The 21828-nt window shown below is 31.5% G+C and overlaps 1 protein-coding gene across 2 annotated transcripts in view; it reads right to left on the bottom strand.

The window, feature by feature from the left end:
- Positions 1-21828, bottom strand: part of LOC114327788 (protein VAC14 homolog) — a 105681-nt gene that overhangs the window by 40136 nt on the left and 43717 nt on the right. Inside the window, exon 6 of one of the 2 annotated variants that reach the window (XM_050641638.1) lies at positions 516-614. In XM_050641638.1, the coding sequence (XP_050497595.1) occupies positions 516-614 (99 nt within the window). The remainder of the gene's footprint in view (positions 1-515; positions 615-21828) is intronic. The other variant, XM_050641639.1, reaches the window with a different exon arrangement.

The raw sequence follows: 21828 nt of genomic DNA, 5'->3' as shown, positions 1-21828 counted from the left end.
TGTGACAGACAGACATGAATAATTCAAGGTTTTCACATTTTAATGTTGTAAAAGGGGTGACAATAATAAACAAAAATACCGTTATTGAACTATTTCTGTTTAAACAAAATAAACGGTTTCGTTTTGATTCAAATCGAATCTCTTGCCATCCTCTGACACCTTGTTTCAGGATCTACCCCATATCAAAGAGGCTTCGCAAGAAGACTGATCTGAATCAAAATTACCGAGAATATGGTGTAGACATTCAAATATTTACACCGCAGTATAGTTAGACTGACCTCTAACCAGGAACGATGAAATCCGACATTCATTTTCATTTATTTCTGTTTAATTTTATCAGGGATTAAGTAAGTCTTACAGTTAAGCGAGTAATAATGCGAATAATAATACCAACTTGCCAACAAACTTGATAAGATTTAACCACAAAAATTTAAGACGTACAATAGCTAGTTGTGGCCCCATGCCATGAATATATTGTAAACATTAAAGAATAACGATATTAGAGAAATATTTACCTGCTGTTGGTCTTATAATTTCTTCTGTATCAGCCTTTAATGATATTAGTTTCATCAAAGTAAAGTTGACGGCTGTAGCAGTCTCTTTAATGTCTGTCACTGTATTAAGGAAAAAGAAAAGAGTTTGTAAAATAATCATGCAAAATTAAAATATAAGCAAAACATAGCAAATACAAAAAAAGCTTTCACCTAAGTGATCTATATCTTGGCATTGCACGTAACTAGAAATTGTATTATCCAGGATTTAACAAAAAGGCAGATCATAAATTAAATCACATATTCTCGTGAATATTTCACCAAAAATAGTTCGATTGAACCTAACTTACTTAGTACAAATGTGCACATATAAAAGTTACAGACCTTTGAAGTATAAAATGAAAATAGATTTTTTCCAATATATTGAAAACTAAGAGATTTTTTATTGAAAATGAACATGTGACATTATTATAGCAGGAACATCTTAAAAAAAATAACAGTGAAATTTGTGCACCTAACAAAAATTTTTTGGAGGTTTTCTTCCCTGAAACCCCCCAAATATTTGTGTACGTTCCAATTCAATTATTATTGTGGTAGCATTAGTTAAACACAATGTTTTTAAAACTTTTTTGCCTCTCAGTGCCTACTTTTTCGATGGGTCAGTTTTTTCGAGATATTTTGAACATTAGTAAAATCCACCACATATTTGTAAATGGTTAAGTAAGATTATAGAATATTATTTTCGTATTATTACCAGGACACTATAATCTTACTTAGTCATTTAAAAATATGATGGAATTTACAAATGTTCAAAATATCTCGATAAAAACTGACTTATCGAAAAAGTACTAAGAGGCAAAACATTGTTTTTAACTAACGATACCATAATAATAATTTAATTATTTAATTAATTGGAACGTAAACAAATATTTGGGGGTTTACGGGAACAAAACCCCTATAATTTTTATGGGGTGCACAAATTTCACTGTTATTTTTTGTTATTTTTTTTAGATGTTCCTGACATAAGAATGATACATGTCCATTTTCAATACAAAATCTGTAAGTTTTCGATATATTGGAAGAAATCGATTTTCATTTTGTAACTTCAAAGGGCTGTAACTTTTTTATGTGCACATTTGTACCAAGGTATGTTAGGTTCAATCGAACTATGTTTGGTCCCAGACCCAGAATATGTAATTTAATGTATGACCCGAATTTTTGTTACACCCTGTATATATTCTATAAACCTTGTTAATTCAAGATAAAAATCACCTTGGTTTTGAAGCCATAGCAAAAACCCAAAAAAAAAAATGCAGTAAGAGCTTGCGAATAGAAAAAAAATATTTACTAGGGTTCCGTTTCTTATTTTTTATCCTAATAAGGATATTAGCCTGATCTACAGTTTCTTTTTACAAACAACAGGTGTAAAAAATTGTTTCTTGGGTTAGTCTACGATACTAGTTCTTTGAACTTATATGTATCAAAAAAAATTTATCGCTATTAGACCCACAGAAGTCTCTATTTTCTACCATCCATGGTAGTTGGCGCCTACGTATGTTGCTCATCATGTAGGATGAAATTTGATTTGTGTTTCTTTCTCTTTCGGATTTTCTCTTCCATGTACAACTTTATTACAAACACCAATATAAAGTGAAACATGTAAAAGTATGATTGGAGCACATGCAGACAGAAGGAACAGGTTATTCATAGAGCGTAAAACTTCGTCCTGTATCAAGTAATATAATATGACTGACTATTTTCAAACCCCCTCTGTGGCTCAGTGGGAAGAGCGCCTAACCTTTGGATCGAAAGTTCCGAATGGTAGTGAGTTCGAATCTCACCAGAGTCAGAAATTTTTTCATTTATTATAAATTAATAAATGAAAATAGTTTCTGTCCTTGTGGGATCGGTACTCACCGGAGGGACCGCAGACGTTCGGATACAATTAGCGTCTCTTTGCAAAGACAATGACGTCGACTTTGCAAAGTAACAAGACACTTACTCAACACACACACTACACATTACACCTGAGTTAGTGATAAGTTATACAATTACGTGGCTAAAGGTTCTAGTTCTAAACCAAGGCCAGAATCAGAGAAAAAAAAAAGACTATTTTCAATTTTTCAGCGATTTTTTTACATTTCATGTAAACTCTGCTAATGATATAATAGTAAGTCTTAAACAGAATATCGTCTGCTTCCTCGTCGGGTATTTTAGAGTCCATATTAAATACCTTCATTTTAGTGGCCCTCTTCATTAGAGGGTGGAGACATACAAAAGATTGATCTCTTTCTTGTATGGTTCATAGTAGTGAATACGTATTCATGCCTGTCCAATCTCAATTTGTTGGTCACGAGCATTTTCTTCTTCCTGAGATCCTTCCATCATATGAGACGTAGAAGGTTATTTTATCTTTTCCGTAAAAGTTTACAGATATCAAATATAAAGGAAAAGTCAAACAATAAGGAATGCACGTAATTTTCCCCTTGTTGCCATATTCTAAATTTGAAAAAACATATAGGGAATAATCAGATTTTTTTGACATGCCTGACATGCCATTCCTATTACAGCGAGAATTTCATTGGGTAGAATTAGTGAAGAATTTATATGACGTCGTTATTATACTTGGAGAGATTGTAAATGGTAACTGACGTCTGTCATAATATTGGAGGGAAAATATAATGTCAAATAATTGTTTTCAAATTATATTTTATTTATTTAGTTTATATTAACGACAGCTTATTTTTTAACCCTTTCCCTTTCCTATCCTTGATTGGTCGATTAGGTTCGTAATAGTTTTGTTGTATGGTAGGTTTAGTTAGGCCGCGGTTCTTAGACATTACTACGGTTGCCCAGATCGACTAACCAATGAACATTAAGGGTGCGATTACGTCACGAGTGTACTGTCATTTGAATCGTAATATGATTTTTTTCGAATCCTGAGAAAACTAATAAGTATTTTTGAAAAATTTACACGCAGAATGAAAGATTACATTATTACCGAGGGCGGAAAGTCCCTTAGAATAAACAAGCAGTTTCTTTTGAATGAAATATTTGAAATTAAATAGCACACTTCTCTTTTATTTTCAGCCCTGTAACTTATTAAAATTAACATTATAGAAGTTTTCAGGGACTTTCGGCCCTCGGTAATAATGTAGTCTTTCATTCTGAGTTTGAATTTTTCAAAAATATTTATTAGTTTTCTCAGGATTTGAAAAAAATGAATACAATTAAAACACATTGAGAATTTTGACATGCGTCAAAATTTTGCATTAACTCAATGTAAAATTCTAAACTGTTGAATTCCAGCTTCCCTAATTATTTTACATCAAAAGACATTAGAAACTATTTGTAAAGGATTGAAATCTGTATTGAAAACAACTGTTAAAATTAAGTATATTCAAATGGGAAATAAGCCACAATTTTACCTAAAAATGATTTTATTAACGTTTCGACGCCCAAGTCGGGTGTCGTTGTCAAAATACAAAATAATACTATTATTAATATAATATATAATATATTATAAATAATATAATATATAATATTATATATAATAGTATTATTTTGTATTTTGACAACGACACCCGACTTGGGCGTCGAAACGTTAATAAAATCATTTTTAGGTAAAATTGTGGCTTATTTCCCATTTGAATATACTTGATTATAAAAATGCCACAAGAAAATAGCTTCAGAACAACTGTTAAAATTGGTCTACGAATTAAACATATTCCAAAATTTTGTAAAAATGTAATTAATACATTCCAGTTTTTCAGCCCAAAATTAGGCCACACACAATGCAATAATGTTCACATTTTTGAACTGTCAATATTTTTATATTATCGTTTATGGTTTAAAAACAACACAGTTGATAAGATACCCTCAGTTGCGGAGAAAGTATTAACACAGAATAACTAACTATACAGAAGCGAATCTGACTGTCGTTTCCATTGATTTTGTTGGGACCGAAATATTTGACCTTGTGCACTAGTTACAGAATAGAACTTGATGTTCTAAGGAATAGACCATTCCAAATGATGTAATATTTTTGACAAATAGTTATTAATTAAATATGAAATATAAAATTTAACTAGAAAAATAAATAAAACATAAAATAAAACATATATAAATATAAAATTTAACTATAAACAACCGTCACTGTCAGTCGCAAAAGTGAGGTTGCACCAGTTACGTGACGCATGAGCATGAAATTTATGTTACCGTTTTCGGCCTGAGTTAATAGTAACGTGTGGCCTAACTTTTACACGCATACCTATTGTAGCAAATGTATCATATTTTTCAAAATTTTGGAATGCATTTAAATCGTAGAACAATTTTAACTTTTGATTTTAATACAATTTTAATTCTCTACAAGTATTCTCTCATTACTTTTGATGTACAATAATTAGGGAAGCAGGAATTCAACAATTTAGAATTTTACATTGGCCCTATTTACCTATTTTACCTATGGCCCGTTTTACGATTCACCACCCGGTATAAGATAAAATGTGTATTATTTGTCTTATTATTTAATAATAACACAAATAATTAACATATATACACAATAACACGCATTCAATGATCGAAAATCATTTAAAAATATGGGATTGTGTACTCTTGTGACGTAAAGTCAAAAATATAAGTCTCCCCACCACCGTCGGTCAAGACAACCGTAATAAAGTCTAATAACCGTGTAGTTAGGCGTTAATTTTAAGAAATGTTGCTGGCTAAATGAACACTCCCATTGCTCCCCAAGGCCATACAGGAAGAAGAAAAAAAAAGTAAATAAACAAAGAATCTTACATAACCTTCTATATTACAACATGACTTTGACACTTATATTACATATAGTTATCTTTGTGTCATACTCTTAAAGACAAAGAGAAACAGTGTAGCCGGTAGCTGTTTTGGTAAATATGTTTTTTATGTTTTAAACATAATATGTTTTATATTCGGCAACAGCGCTTTCCTGCTAAACCTAACGGTAGCAAAAAAAATAATATATGAGGAAAATTTGTTGAATTTGTTTGTCGTCAAGTTTTTACTTGTCTACAAAGATTTGTGTTTCTATCTACTGATCTACTGTTTACAGATAGTCTGAGATATACGCTAATAAAAGAACTGATGCACTTGCCAGAAAAGCTTGCGACCAGAAAAAAGACTGGATCCGAACGCAACTCTCACTGGAAAAACTCACCCATCACACGCATGGCAAAATATAGAGGGTGTCCAGAAACTCTACCGACAAACGAAGACAGGAGATTCCTCAGATAAATTTAAGACATTTTAACCCAATTCTTCTAGTCCGAAAATGCTTCCTAAGAGGAAGGGAGCTAGAGCTCTTTGAAGATGGCGTCTTGTAATTAGTTTTTCTTAAATAACTCCAGAACGCGTTTATTTAGAAAAATGAAAATTAGTACGCATATTTATCTTCTAGAGATAAATCGATTACATTTATGGTGAATTTCTAGTACCAGTCATAGGCGTCCGTTTTGGGCAGGGCAACAGTTATTTTATCGCATAACTTTTATGTCTTTAACTTTTAAGCATTTTTGACACTGGATTATTAAATTATGAGGTATGCTAGTACTAAAAGGTACTCTTGTTTTAAGTCAGTAGAACACACCGTTTTCTAGAAAAATCGAATTGAAAATTTTTCGTTTTTTGAATTTTCAAAAAAAAATTCAAAAAAAACCATTTAGAAAAACAAAAACTGGTACGTTTATTTATATTCCAGAGATGAATCGATTTCATTAATTGCGAATTTCGAGTACCGGTCATATGCTTCCGTTTTGGGTAGGTGAATGGTTATTTTATCGCATAACTTTTTTGTCTTTAATTTTTAAGAATTTTTGACTTTACGATTATTAAATTGTGAGGTATTTTAGTACTAAAAGTTAATCTTGGTATAAGTTGGTAAAATACACCTTTTTTTGAGAATTTTTTTTTCAATTTTTTTTAATTCAAAAATCGAAAAATTTTCATATCGATTTTTCTAGAAAACGGTGTGTCCGACCGACTTAAATCAAGAGTACCTTTTAGTACTAGAATATCTCACAATATAATAATCCAGTACCAAAAATGCTTAAAAGTTAAAGACAAAATAGTTATGCGATAAAATAACCGTTGCCCTACCCAAAACGGACGCCTATGACCGGTACTAGAAATTCACAATAGATGAAATCGATTTATCTCTGAAAGATAAATATGTGTACCAATTTTTGTTTTTCTAAATAGAAGGGTTCTGGAGGTATTTAAGAAAAAGTAATTACAAGACATCATCTTCAAAGAGCTCTAGCTCCCTTAGGAAGCATTTTCGGACTAGATGAATTGGGTTAAAATGTCTTAAAACTATATGAGGAATCTCCTGTCTTCATTTGTCGGTAGAGTTTCTGGACACCCTGTATATTGAACGGACACGTGGTAATAGTTCAGCACTATTATATAAATATGTATAATAGTACCTAATATAGTATATAACTAATATACAGGGTGTCCCGAAAAGATTGGTCATAAATTATACCACATATTCTGGGATCAAAAATAGGTTGATTGAACCTCACTTACCTAAAGTATTTCTCATGATCATCTTTCAGTGCGTCACAGTTTTTCGATTTCTTTCTAACGCATTAAATTGTATGTGACAGAAAAAAAGGCACGTCGGTGATTACATTTCGTCGGTGACATTTTTATAACATTTATTCTAAATAAATATAGTTGTCGATAGATGGCGCCATAATAAAAAAATATATTTTTTTTAATTAGATAATAATATCACAAATATAATCTGTATAATTTATAAGACTGCACAAATCAAAGAAAATACCATTTTATAAATGCAAGAAACACATTTGATTTGTTTTTATTCCAAATTGAAAATAAAATGTGACAACTGTCAGATTTAACTAAAATGTCATGTTAGAATAAATGTCATAAAAGTGTATTATCACGGACTTACCCTTTTTCCTATCATTTGTTACGCACTGAAAAATGATCATGAAAAGGACAATATATACAATAGTGCACACAAAAAGTTATAGACCTTTAAAGTTACAAAATGAAAATGGATTTTTTTCATATATCGAAAACTCTTAGAAATTTTTGATTGAAAATGGACACGTGGCATTCTTATGGCAGCAACATCTTAAAAAAAATTAAAGTGAAATTTGTGCACCCCATAAAAATTTTATGGGGGTTTTGTTCCTTTAAATCCCCCCAAACTTTTGTGTACGTTCCAATTAAATTATTATTGTGGCACCATTAGTTAAACACAATGTTTTTAAAACTTTTTTGCCTCTTAGTAATTTTTCGATGAGCCAGTGCTTATCGACATATTTTGAATATTTGTCGAATCCACCACATATCTGTATATGGAAGTACGATTATAGAGACCTGTTAATAATCTGAAAATTTATTTATAATTTACATTTTTAGGTATATTTTAAAAAAGAAGCCACATCTCGATAAAAGGTTACTTGTCAAAAAAAGACTAAGAGGCAAACATTTTTAAAAACACTGTGTTTAACTAATGGTACCACAATAATAGTTTAATTGGAACGTACACAAACATTTGGGGGGTTTAAAGGAACAAAACCCCCATAAAATGTTTATGTAAATATATTAAAAAAGAAGCCGCATCTCGATAAAAACTGGCTTATCGAAAAAATGAAATACCACAATAATGAATTAATCGGAACGTACACAAAAGTTTGGGGGGGTTTAAAGGAACAAAACCCCGATAAAATGTTTATGGGGTGGACAAACTTCACTATAATTTTGTTTTAAGATGTTGCTGACATAAGGATGATACATGTCCATTTTCAATACAAAATCTGTAATAGTTTTCGATATATTGGAAGAAATCGATTTTCATTTTGTAACTTCAAAGGGCTGTAACTTTTTTTATAAGCACATTTGTACTAAGGTAAGTTAGGTTCAATCAAACTATTTTTGACCCCAGAATGTATGGTATAATTTATTACCAATCTTTTCGGAACACCCTGTATATAGTACCACGAAAATCAAGCAGAAATCAGCTGAGTCATAACAGGCTTCCTTACTGGACATGCATACAATGGGACTCTTTCATGGAGACTTAAGTTGTAGCAGAGGATCTAAAACAGTCAATCGTATCTTGCATGACTGCGAATCATTAGATCTGGTACAATAAGACAACTGGTTGCACTAGGACCGGTTTAAACTAGACGGCTTCCATGAAAAAAAAAAAATAAACCATAAAAGAAAATCGACATAGATTGTCAGATAAACGGAAGAATACCTGGCTCAAAAAGGTCAGAAAAGTTAAAACTGCTACCAGTCAAATAGAATAGCAACACTGAAATAAAAATTTAACTTCCATAATATTATACAAAAAAACGAGGTATTAGGTACAAGGTACAAGGAAACGATATGAATTTACACACAATAAAATATAAATGTTGCTAAATAATGTGGATCGCGAAGTATGGAACTAAAATTAGTCGTCATTTAATAAATTTTGTGACATTCTTTTCATTTCTAATTATTCTCCGTCTAAAAATCGATCAATTATTTAATTTATGTATTAGTTATAAAAAGGTACACTCACTTTTAGAATTGTGAATGAGTTTAAGAATCCAGTTACGCATTGTGAATCACAAAATAGTTTAGTAGGTCGAAACGATAAGACAAAACAAAAAATCGGCGACAGATTATAATATATTATGCATGTGCATCATACAGATCTAAACTCAATTGTAAACTACTTGCAACAATTTATTTAAACAAAAATAAAACACACGGTTTCTCATAAACATAAACCGAATCAACGAACTTCCCACTACCTAATATACTACGTACGACCAAAAAAACCACAAAGCATATCTCTTGGATAAATAAGTTGTTATACACTCACGAACTTAAACAGGGATATCGACTTAAGTGATAGAGGAAGAACCATATGAATTTTATCGCAGAGCATAATTTTTTGAATAATGCTAAAGGTGAATCTCATTTGTTCAAAAAAAGTAAAAGAAATAAGCAACATATTTAAAAAAAAAACGAGTTCCATCTGTACCCACTGACAATAACAACAAAATTATTGTAAATGAGAACGAAATAAGAAAAGAATGGCAGCTGTATATATCAGGGTCGCTAAACATCCTGTTACAAAAATGCCGTGACCAAAGAAAAGATGTATTTGCATGCTTCGTGGACATCAAAAAAGCATTCGATAAAGTACATCATGTAAAATTAATGCAGATGCTGAAAAATATAGAAATAGATGACAAAGATATTCGTGTCACTAAAAATGGGTACTGGAATCAAACTACTATGGTAAATATTGGAGATAACTACACCGACGAAATCTCTATACAACGAGGAGTCAGACAAGGTTTCATTTTGTCGCCATAATTGTTCAATGTTTACTCGGACCAGTTATTTAAAAAGGCACTTGAGAGACAGCAATATGGAATAAAAATCAACAGGGGACTACTTATGCCCGGTTGCACCAACAGATCTTAAGCTTAAGTGGAGAATATCATAAGAATTAATATAATATAATTATAGTATATTACAATAAGAATACCATAATATAATAATAGATATAATTGATGATAAGGTAAGAATCTGAAATTATGGTGCAATGTAAGTGATACTCAAGGAGGCCCTATCTATAAGTAGAGCTTATCTAAGCTGGAGCTTAAGATCTGTTGATGCAACCAGGCATTAATGTGATTAGATACGCGGACGATACAGTAATTCTGTCAGATAATAATGAAGGTCTCCAAATTCTGCTTAATCGTATTCACGAGGTAGGAGAGGAAATGGGCATTAAAATAAACTCAAACAAAACCAAATGTTTAGTTTTTAGTCGTGACCCACATTAAATGGAGTCCAAGTTGAAATCCAAACTAGATCCAGACATAGAAATAAAACGCAATATAGTAATGACTAAAACTACTTTTATGAAAATGAAGTCATTTATTTGCAATAATCATCTCAGTTTAGAACTAAGACAAATAATGGTTAAGTGTTATGTTTGGTCTGTACTTTTGTATGGTACAGAAGTGTGGACGCTAAAAGTATCGATCATGAACAGAATTGAAGCGTGGGAAATGTGAATTCATAGACGGATGCTGAAGATACCTTGGACAGCTAGAGAAACTAATGAAAAAGTACTAAGGAGGGTCAATAAAGATAGAGAACTGCTAAAGACACCGTAAAATGTCTTATCTGGGAATATAGTGAGGGGAAATCGATATAAGATATTACAACTATCTTTAAAGGAAAAATAGAGGTCGTAGTAGTGTAGGAAGAAAACAAGTTTCTTGGTTTAAAAACATTCGTGAATGGACTCAAGATATCAAATGCAGGACAATTATTCCATATTATTGCAGAAGATCGAGAAGCCTTCGCAATGGTGATCGTCAACGTCGGATAATTCTGATATGGCACTTAAAGAAGAAGAAAAATCCCATTTGGCAAGTAAGATATTATTCTGATGAAAGCATAAAACACAAGGCAAACGCTCTTAAAATTCATTTTTTTCACATATTCACATATCGATATATTTTTTATATGCTAATTTGATTTCATTTGAGAAAAACGAATACGTTGATTTACAATAATAGAGGAGTTCAAGAGAGTATATGAAATCTCATAGCACATCTACCTTAAAATAGAGGTGGTAGTATACATAGTCAGTAAAAAGAAAGTTGAGCAAAAAAGAGACTAAAGCTGGCGGAATGAGGAGAGTGTTAAAGCAATATCATTAAATAGACCTTGGGGAGACAAATATGCAGAAATTAAGTACTTAAGATGTTAGGAAATAATAATGATGATGGATTTGCAATAAGTTCCTGTAATAAGGAGTGTTAATGATAACAATTCAATATTATTTAATTCAACATTAATATGGTATCAATGTTGGAAACTATTTGAATTAAAAGGTTTTAAGACAAAAATGAATACGACGAATGCTCGATACACTTGACCAAGCGCTGCTCCAACTTCTTTAACAGTCTGAAAAATACGTTCTCCCGAAGTCTGCAGACAACTCTCGAGAAGTGACTTGTTCAAAGTTCATAGCCAGGCTATTCTTAACCCTCCCTACGAATTAATTAATTACTTATCTTTCAAATTTGTATAAATCGGTCACAACATCGTCAAATATACACAAAAACATAATTCTAGTAGTACAGAGTTATGATTAAATAAGAACATAATTATCAAGATAGCTAAGTGAAAGAGGACTTATGGATATAGGTGACGAATTAGAAAAACAGGTTGCTAATTTAAGAACTTGTTTACAGAAGCAGGCTGAGACATCTACTTTGCGTCGCGCAATGTGCGTAGTCATCGCTTAAACTGAGGGAAGAAAATATGAGCATTTCGATGGGAAGAACTCTGCATGGGCGATATTCCAATAAAGTCAGCCTAAACTACGTCAGCAATACAGCGTCGACCTATTTATTGACGTCAGGAAAGATGCCCTCTGAAACAAAGGGTTTCCTACTCTCCATTCAGTTTCAGGTTATACCAATCATAACTTACCGTGCTGGCCTGAGATTGTGAGCCTAAGTTCGCTTGCACTCTGTGTTACCTCTAAGGAAGTTCTTATCCCCGATACGGGACGTCCCAATGACTGACACGATATGGGCACACTGTTTTTGATGACAGCATTTCATCCCAACATGTGGAAATAAAATGGAACACGAGACAACAAGATACAGCGCAGAAGAGGGCTCAGAAATGCATGACTTTTCTGAATCCATACATAAAAATATAGAGAGAACAAATTATAGAGGGGCGACCACGGTCGCGTATCGCCTACTTAGTATCTGTCCCAAATCGGTCTCAATCGCCCTAATCCGGGCCCTACATGCGAACTTTCAGCACAGTAAAGAAGCTTCTGCAGGGTCCTACATGCGAACTTTTAGTCAAGTAAAGCATCTTCTGTAGAGCTTATTTTTGCTAAGGGAAGTAAGAGCGAAAATATATCGTCAAAGATGTTCAAGAAACCACACAATATCTTCCAGGTGCTCACAAGCACTGAATATAAGGAACGGCATGACTCAGTAGGAAATCAGTAGGAATATTGCATCAAGAGATGGCTATAAAACTGAAACTAAAACCAACAAACTTGCTAATATTCTCCTGACAGTATGCTTAAGAATGATAACCACAAACCAGATCTATATAACCAGTTATACATAATAGACTATATACCATACATTTAGTTTTCGATTAGAGATATGCGACTGAAGGAACCGCTAAAAGGGGCAACATTGCTTATGAGAATAAGCATTACTACATACTTACTGTATAATCGACGAATGACTGAATAAATCCACGCGACTCGGGTGTGAAGAGCGGGGAAGCAGTGTTATTATATATTGGATATACTCCTATATCTAATTTAAAAGTAAACACGCGGTATCATAAAAGTTAACAAACCAACTAGACAAGCGATACCTATTCTTATGGTGATATCTAATCATTTACGTGTTAAATACAACGAGAAGATCGCCAAATACAGAGATCTTGAGATACAAATAAGGAGACTTTAATAGTGGAGTGTTTAAGTCCTTAAATACTCCAATTTAAGGGCCGGCGTAGCTCAGGCGGTAGTATGTTTGACTCGCATGCTGGTAGGCCGGGGTTCAAATCCCAGTGCCGGCAAGAACAACTAGACATTTTTAAAATGTCTATAGGCCCCAGGTGGTCGACTAAGCCTGAATAAAATGAGTACCTTGGGTAAAACCATGGGTAATAATAGGCGTAGCACTGGCCCTGTTACCTTCCTTGTATACCGTAGGCCCTAGATATAGCAGACTACCCTGCTATAATCCCAAAGCCGCGTCAGCGGTGTAAAACGGGAGACTATTATTATTAAATACTGAAATTTCCTACCTATTGCAATTTGCAATTCTATCTATTCTATATTTTGCATTAATTTAATCATACCTCATCAGATCTTTCACTAGGTCTATCACATCCCATATGATTAATTTAATAATCTCCTAGATTAAATTACTTTCATTTATATTTTTTTATTTTTTAACGTATCAAAAATTTTTTAGTTGTATATTTTGAATTAAACTATCCTTCTCAAACGTGGCGTCAGTAAATTGAATTTCCAGATTTCACTCTATCGCAATGTCTAGTTAAGATATTGAGTTCTACGATTTTACGATTTCTATAAAACTTACATATATAAACCTTGATAGAAAATATTTTTCAATTATTAATAAACAACTACGTACAAATAAATTAGGAATTTACTTCTAAATTTAAAAAATACAACTGATAAATATAATATTCTGAATTGATTACTGTGTATTGTGAGCGTTATCTAAATCGCATATTATTATTTTTAGCGACCAGCGAAGTGTATCATTGCATGTAGATTACAAAACCTTTATTATCTATGTATTTTAAATGTATGTAACTACGCTGCCCCATAAAATTAAAGACACTCAATAACAATAGTAAAACAAGTTTGTCCTATTAGTGGAACCACATGAAAAACTTTTTTAGTAATAAAAAATAAAAAAGTTTTAACGAAAAAAGTAGGTTTTTATGAAAACAGGTATTAAAAAAAGTTAATAATCACTAGAATCTCGTTCCACCACTAAAACCACATAGCTAGAATCATTCATTATAAGTACCTCGAGCATTGTGACCTATATGAAGATGGTGTTTACCTCGAGCTGAAATTGAATCGGAATTACGAACAGAAATGGAATGTTCATAAATTATATTTTGGATTCTAGGATTGGCATGTGCTATGTAAGATTGGGAGCAGTCTGCACACGGAATTTCATAAACTCCGTTTGTTCATTTGGAATGTTGTCTTTAATTGATGAACAACATGGAGTTTATGAAATTCCTTGTGCAGACTGCTCCCGATCTTACATAGGCCAAGCCAATCGTAGAATCCAAAATAGAATTTATGAACATTCCATTTCTGTTCGCAATTCCAATTCAATTTCAGCTCTAGGTTAACATCGTCTTCATACAGGTCACAAAATTTATTTCGAAAACTCCAAAACCATAGCCCTTATCCGCTGCTATAAACCAAGAATTATCCGAGAATCAATAAAAAAAAAGGAGATTGTAAAACGGCCAAACTGTCTTAATAAAAAAAAATGACGACACCCGGTTACCTTCGACATGAAGATCTCTCCTAAAGAAAACATCGCCCGCTTCTCCTACCAATCCAGATACCACCATCGGGAATCTTTTGCGCCAACCCCTACCCAAGCGCCACGTCAGTGAACCCCGCCATTGACGATATAAATGAACCGTCCGCCGTCCCCAGCAGCAGTAGCAAAATAAAATTAAAAGTAAAGGATGAATTGGAATGGGAACTTTTTTACCTATTTTTGAAATGGGTTTTACCAAAATTGGTAGAATTAAATAAATATTTCCAAAAGCCATAAAGTAGTTATCAGAAATTTGCACAGCGAAATGATCACAATGTATAAAGATATATTGCTTACTCACATGGATCCCACTGATGTTGAAACAATTAATCCTCAAGATTTTACAAAATTTATCAACATATGTATATTGGAATGCCGCAAAATACTAATGAATTAGATGATGAATTGAAACAGCATTTTTAAGATACAGGCGTTTCTTGATTACAGCTTGTATGGAAGTAAAGGGTTCACAGTTTATTTTAATCGTTATCTCGTTAGAGGTCGCTAAAGGCACACGTTGGTAGAATATTTAAGTATATATATATATATATATATATATATATATATATATATATATATATATATATATATATATAAATATTCTACCAACGAGTCGGCGCGTTTTGGTTCAATTGAGTCTTTTGTAAAGCCTCTTTGATAACGAGTAAACCTAGAAACACGTGTCAGGGAATGGCAAGGTACTCGAATTGAATCTCGTCTATTTTTATTTAAAAAATAAATGTTTTTTGAAGATCCAATCATGACACAATACACCTTCTAAATAGAATCAACTTCAACAGTTGCCAAATTCTTTTACCACTAATTTCAAAATTTCCCCGAATTTGTAACTTTCAAGACTTACAAACGATGCAAAAGATCCATGACGAATGGATGAAACTTCAAAAATACCAGAATATTCCAATTTAACTCGAAAAGCTGGATGACTTCCATTTTAAACAGGGTCAAATAAAATATTTAGGCGGTAATCTTCTATTTGCTAATTTGAGTTACTGTGTTAACTTTATGTCAATCAAATGCAAGTTGTGAAAGACAATTTTCAAAAGTAAATTGAATTCAGTTTTGTCATGTTAATCGCCAACGTCAAGGGGACTTGATAGGGCACGTTAAGAAGAAATTGAATAAAGACGAAGTGCAGAAGCCTCTTGGTAACAGACACATATTATGCATTCATCCCAATCAGTTTATCTTCAAAAAGGTTGTCAATTTTAAACCGTCAGAAATAATAGTTAAAATTATGAATACAAACACAATACAGAAGCTGATGATGAACTGTAAAAAATTTAGTTCACATTAATTGAATAGTGAATATTTTTTACTTAAGGGGATGGGTACGTATTTTCGGCTGCAATGCTATTCAAATGGGGATTCATTTTTTTTTTTTTCGAATCCTGAGAAAACTAATAAGTATTTTTAAAAAATTTAAACGCAGAATGAAAGATTACGTTCTTACCGAGGGACGAAAGCCCGTGAAAATTTCTATAATGTTTATTTTAATAAATTACAGGGGTGAAAAACTAAGAGAAAATGTAGTGTGATTTTTAATTTCAAATATCTCATTCAAAAGAAACTTTTTGTTTATTCTAAGGGACTTTCGGCCCTCGATAATAATTTAATCTTTCATTCTGCGTTTAATTTTTTTAAAAATATTTATTAGTTTTTTCAGGATTCGAAAAAAAATGGACACCATGTCCGTGGTGATATTTTTCAAATCGAACATTCGCTATCTTTGTCATACAACGCACTGAGTCAAATAGAATATGATGACAAGACAGTGACAGTTTTAAATATTTGACATGGCATCGGCAATATTTTGAGTTGTTGACTAAATAATATTGATAGTGTATTTGATAAATAATTTATTTAAGACGTGAACTTAATAAAAAGTTATTTATTGTTTATTATTTATGGAAGATTCAAGCAGAGCGTGAGCGTTCCATAGTAATAATATATTATTAAAAAATCACTTTAACACTCCTCTTTTCTCGATTGAGTATTAGTTTTTGTTGTACATATAAATTACATGTTGTACATATAAATTACAATCACTGAATACATAGTGAAAAAATTATGACATTTATTTTTGCAATTATTATATAATTTGTATAATTTGCAATTATACAAATAACAGTTATCCAAGAACATTCAAAAGCCATCTCTTTAAAGTTAATGATGACATTATCAAGTAGAATGACATTCTAGTAATGTTTACATATTCATCCCAGTGTGAATTTTACTACACGTAATTTGCCGTGTAAAGACAGAAAAAGTAGGGATAGCCGTAAAATATTTGCGAATTATGTACCGATGGCCTTAAGTTTTTTTTTACTTTAAATAATTTGTTTGATTATTTCATTCGCTTGTGTATTTGTCTTCGTTTGTTTCTTTCACAAAAAATTAAATATATTATTTTTTCTAGTACGATAATCCGTACGATAAAATACAATAATTTGAACAACGGCATGTGATTTTCTGACTTCGATGACCTGGCAACACTGCGAGTCTTATAGAAACATATTTGAATACGAATATTATGAAACGAATTCGTTTGGGGTAGGTCCGTCTACGTCTACTAATATTGTTATGTCGTTTTAAATATGTTTCTTTCATTTATATAACGTAAACGTTACCAGTAAGCAAAAAACAACGAGACAGGTCGATTTTTAAATTTAGGAAACCTATTTCTGTCAAAATTAAAAATTAATAATTAGATAATGGAATTCTAAGAACCGCAATATGCATCGCTATTGCCCTAAGTAAACAGTTTTTTGAGATATACCGAGTAGTGAATCGTAAAACGGGCCATAGGAAACTCAATGTAAAATTATAAACTGTTGAATTCCTGCTTTCCCAATTATTTTACATCAAAAGTCATGAGAGAATATTTGTAGAGGATTGAAATATGTATTAAAATTAAAAGTTAAAATTGTTTTACGATTTAAACGCATTCTAAAATTTTGAAAAATATAATAAATACATTTGCCACAGTAGGTATGTGTGTAAAAGTTAGGCCACACGTTACTATTTAACTGACAGTGCTCACACCATTGACTGAATAAAAAATATTTATTATATTAATACTTTCACCGCAACTGAGGGTATCTTATCAACTGTATTGTTTTTAAACAATAAATGATAAAATAAAAATATTGACAGTTCAAAAATGTGAAAATAATAACTTCATTGTGACACATTATTGCACTGTGTGTGGCCTAATTTTGGGCTGAAACCTGAAAAATGTATTTACATTTTTACAAAATTTTGGAATATGTTTAATTCGTAGAACAATTTTAACAGTTGTTTTCAATACAGATTTCAATCCTCTACAAATAGTGTCTTTTGATGTAAAATAATTAGGGAAGCTGGAATTTAATTTTACATTGAGTTTCCTATGGCCCGTTTTCCAATTCACCACCCGGTGTATACACCGGTTTATTACCGGATCTATGGAAGAGTATCACTGAGCAGCAAGCTCTTATCCCTTGCCGTACTGCTCCTTAGTTATGTGAGATACAATAAGTGCGTTCGCTGGTGCCTGTCGGTGACTAGTCGGCGACAAATTAGCAGCAACACGCACACTTTAAAATGATATAAATAATATCGTTAATAGATAAATATGCAAGGTATATTTACCTAGTATAATTTAATAATTAGTTATTAATATTAATTAAATGTAAATATACCTTGTATATTTATCTATTAACGGTATTATTTATATCAAGTAAGGTTAGAAATTGTCGGCGACAATTTGTCAACTGAACCCGCGAACGCAACTATTGCGTTAAAGTTTAAAAAAAAATAGTTTGACAGTTTTAATGACAGCAGAAACAAAAGTCTTGGATATTTAAATAAATAGTTGAAATAAGATGCTCAAATTGAGATCCACTCACTTCTTGGCAATAAGCCAACCTTTGCTTGAATTCACGCAGCACGTTTTCAAGAGTTTCTGGTCGAATGGCACTAATTTCAGTACATGTGACAGAGTGACATGTACTTTTGATTTAATATATCCTCACAAAAAGAAATTCGGCGTAGTACGGTCTGACGACCTAGAGAGCCTAAGAGTTGAGGATCAAATTGCTGGATCTTATTCTACTTAGTCCCAATTATTAACCTAAGATTAATAAATACACACTAGTGGCAAGGCTATCTGGATTAGAGACTCAAGAATCTAAACATATGCACAATTTATTTTATTTTAAGGATATGATTTAGATCTAGATAGTCATGTCAAATGAATGGCATGAATACAGTTAAGTAAATTAAACATTAGTAATAAAATTAAGTAACACAAAAAAATTTAAATTTGAATTTAAAGAGGATGTGATGGAATTACTAACATTTTCCGAGGTATGCAACATATTCAGTATCTCAGGATCTCATTTCAAATTTTGAGAAATTGTTGCAAGGATATAAAAAAAAACTTATATTTTACGATATTTTAAACTAATATTTTTTATTTTTGTTCACAAAAAAAAAAGAGTGTGTACTTTGTACGCACGTAGGAAGTTATACTTCTGTTTTTATGATTTCAACGAAACAAATATATTTTAAATATGTTAATTGTATTTTTATGTAAATATTAAACTAATTTTAATAATTAAAATAATACCAAAAATTAAAAATAATGTTAATACGTCATTTTTTATGAACTGAAGCGTCGTCTCCGCAATTGCTTTTCTCATGAGGAATCGTATAAACTGTAAAAAACGTCGTATTTCGACAAAAAATTTATACTATAATTTTTTCATGCGCTATATATAGCCTTTCGATTTTCTGCTATATTTTCGTCAAATTTTAAAATCATTAAAAATGGTAAATTCTCGATAAATAATATTAATCTGTAATTTTTCGACGAACTGGAGCGTCCCAGCAATAGCAGCTAATCTGGAAAGCTCAACATAGGTGGCGCTTGTGTAGTGGGAGGTCACGTCAACTTACGTTAACTATTCAAATCAATCTATTTCTAAGTAAATATTGCATATTTGTTTCGCTGTGTGAATTTAATTTGAGAAAATAAAATGCCTCAATGTTGTGCTGTGCCTTTGTGCTCATCGAGAACATCAGAACACGGAATTTCCCCAAGACATTCTGATGAGAAAAAAGTGGATTGCAGCAATAAGAAAGGATAAAATATGTGCTGACAATAAATGTACGTACCTGTAACAAACATTTTGTTGAAATAGATTACGTATTGCCTCTGGATTCGACTGTAAAAAATCGAATACTTCACTATAAAACTCAGATCAACATAAATATTTTATTTTGGTCTGAGCTATAGAAATAAAACATTAAGACGATGATTAATATAGTTTACCTTTCGATAAGGGCTTCATTCGAAAAACACCATAATTATACAAACTTCACGAATTGTCAAAACGTTGACCCACCAACTACACTAACGCCGCCAAGCGGGAGCAAAGACGTACATAGCTGCCATTGCTTTTCCCGTGGGGAATCGTAGAAAATCTAAAAAACGTCATATTTTCTACACAATTTTAATATGTGTATAATATACAAATATGTATAACTTCTAACGTGCATACAAAGTACACACACATTATTTCTTTCTATATTAATAAGTCCAAACATATATATAAAAATTATTTAAAAAGTCAGTACAACTATAAATCAAAACGGGAACTTGTGTATGTTTTCAAAGACTGATAGTGTGTAAATAAATTTATTAAAATCAGCTAAGTATTTTCAGCATTTTTAATGCCATCATCAGAGCTATCCTATAAAAAGACTAAGTTGAAGAATCTTATTCATAAAAAATTATAAAGTGAAACTTACGTCTTATAATTGTAACTACCTCAAATGAAGAGAAAACTTTGAACAAACACATTCTCATATTAAAAATTAACCCATGGATATAACCACTGGTCAGGGTAAAAACCCTTAAATGTATAAATATTCACATTTAATGTATTTTTTCTACAACCGTGTTAAAAATGCAATTTTTAGCAGTCCATACGAGCGTTAAAAATGCTACTTTGAGGCACTAGTGCTTTAAAATTTTTAAGGCACTGCAGTTCGTATTGACCGTATAGGCAATTTTGATGTAATGTCAAAAAAATATAAAAATGGAATGTCAGTCAAGTTCAAGTAAAAGTTTTTGTAGATATTGTCCTGTAATTACGTTTGTAGAAAAAATATTGTATGATATGCGTGTTAAAAAGTGCATTTTTAAGGCACTCATGTGAATTTCATGTGAAACTTTCACTTGCGTGCCTTAAACGTGTACTTTTAACACTTATATCATAAATAACTATTAAAAAATGGCTACCATTTTTACAATCAACAGCTGTTACTGACAATATGCAAAGACGGCAGGATGCGGACGGAAACAAAAGTTCCTAGCGGCATCTATGTTATTAAAAAATAATTAAAAATTTGAAATTGACTAAGTTGCCATATGTAGGTTAAATTGGTTTGAAGTTAGAAGTTAATATGGAATTCTAAAGTTAAATTTAAATAACAATCGTTAAGTGTTAAATGTGAAAAATTATCAAAATTATCAAAGTATTATTAAATTATTAAAAAACAAAACAAAACAGTCAGTTCTGACCAAATATAGAAGTGAGATAGATGAAAAAACCAAGGAGATGTACCGTTGGACAAGCTCAGAGTTCCAAAGCTGTTCCTTTAACAACAATATTATTATTAAATTAAGCCAAATCGAAAATATTTACTTAATTGTAATCAATGAAAGAAAATTCAAATATATTATAATGTAGTAGTAATGTTCAAAAAACTTGAGCAATTGTTGGGCATGCTGAATATAAAATTATTAAAGAAACTTCTTAAAGATAGGATCAAATTTACAATTTAATTAACAGCTGTTGATTGTAAAAATGGTAGCCATTTTTTTTTTACCCTGACCAGGGTACAAGGGTTTTTACCCTGACCAGTGGTTAGATCCCTGGGTTAATTTTTAATATGAGAATGTGTTTGTTCAAAGTTTTCGCTTCATTTGAGGTAGTTACAATTATAAGACGTAAGTTTCATTTTATAATTTTTTATGAATAAGAATCTTCAACTTAGTCTTTTTATAGGATAGCTCTGATGATGGCATTAAAAATGCTGAAAGTACTTAGCTGATTTTAATAAATTTATTTATCAGTCTTTGA

This window comes from Diabrotica virgifera, chromosome 1 (genome assembly GCF_917563875.1).
Source record: "Diabrotica virgifera virgifera chromosome 1, PGI_DIABVI_V3a".
NCBI classification, from domain to species: Eukaryota; Metazoa; Arthropoda; class Insecta; order Coleoptera; family Chrysomelidae; genus Diabrotica; species Diabrotica virgifera.
This window is presented reverse-complemented; position numbering and strand designations above follow the sequence as displayed.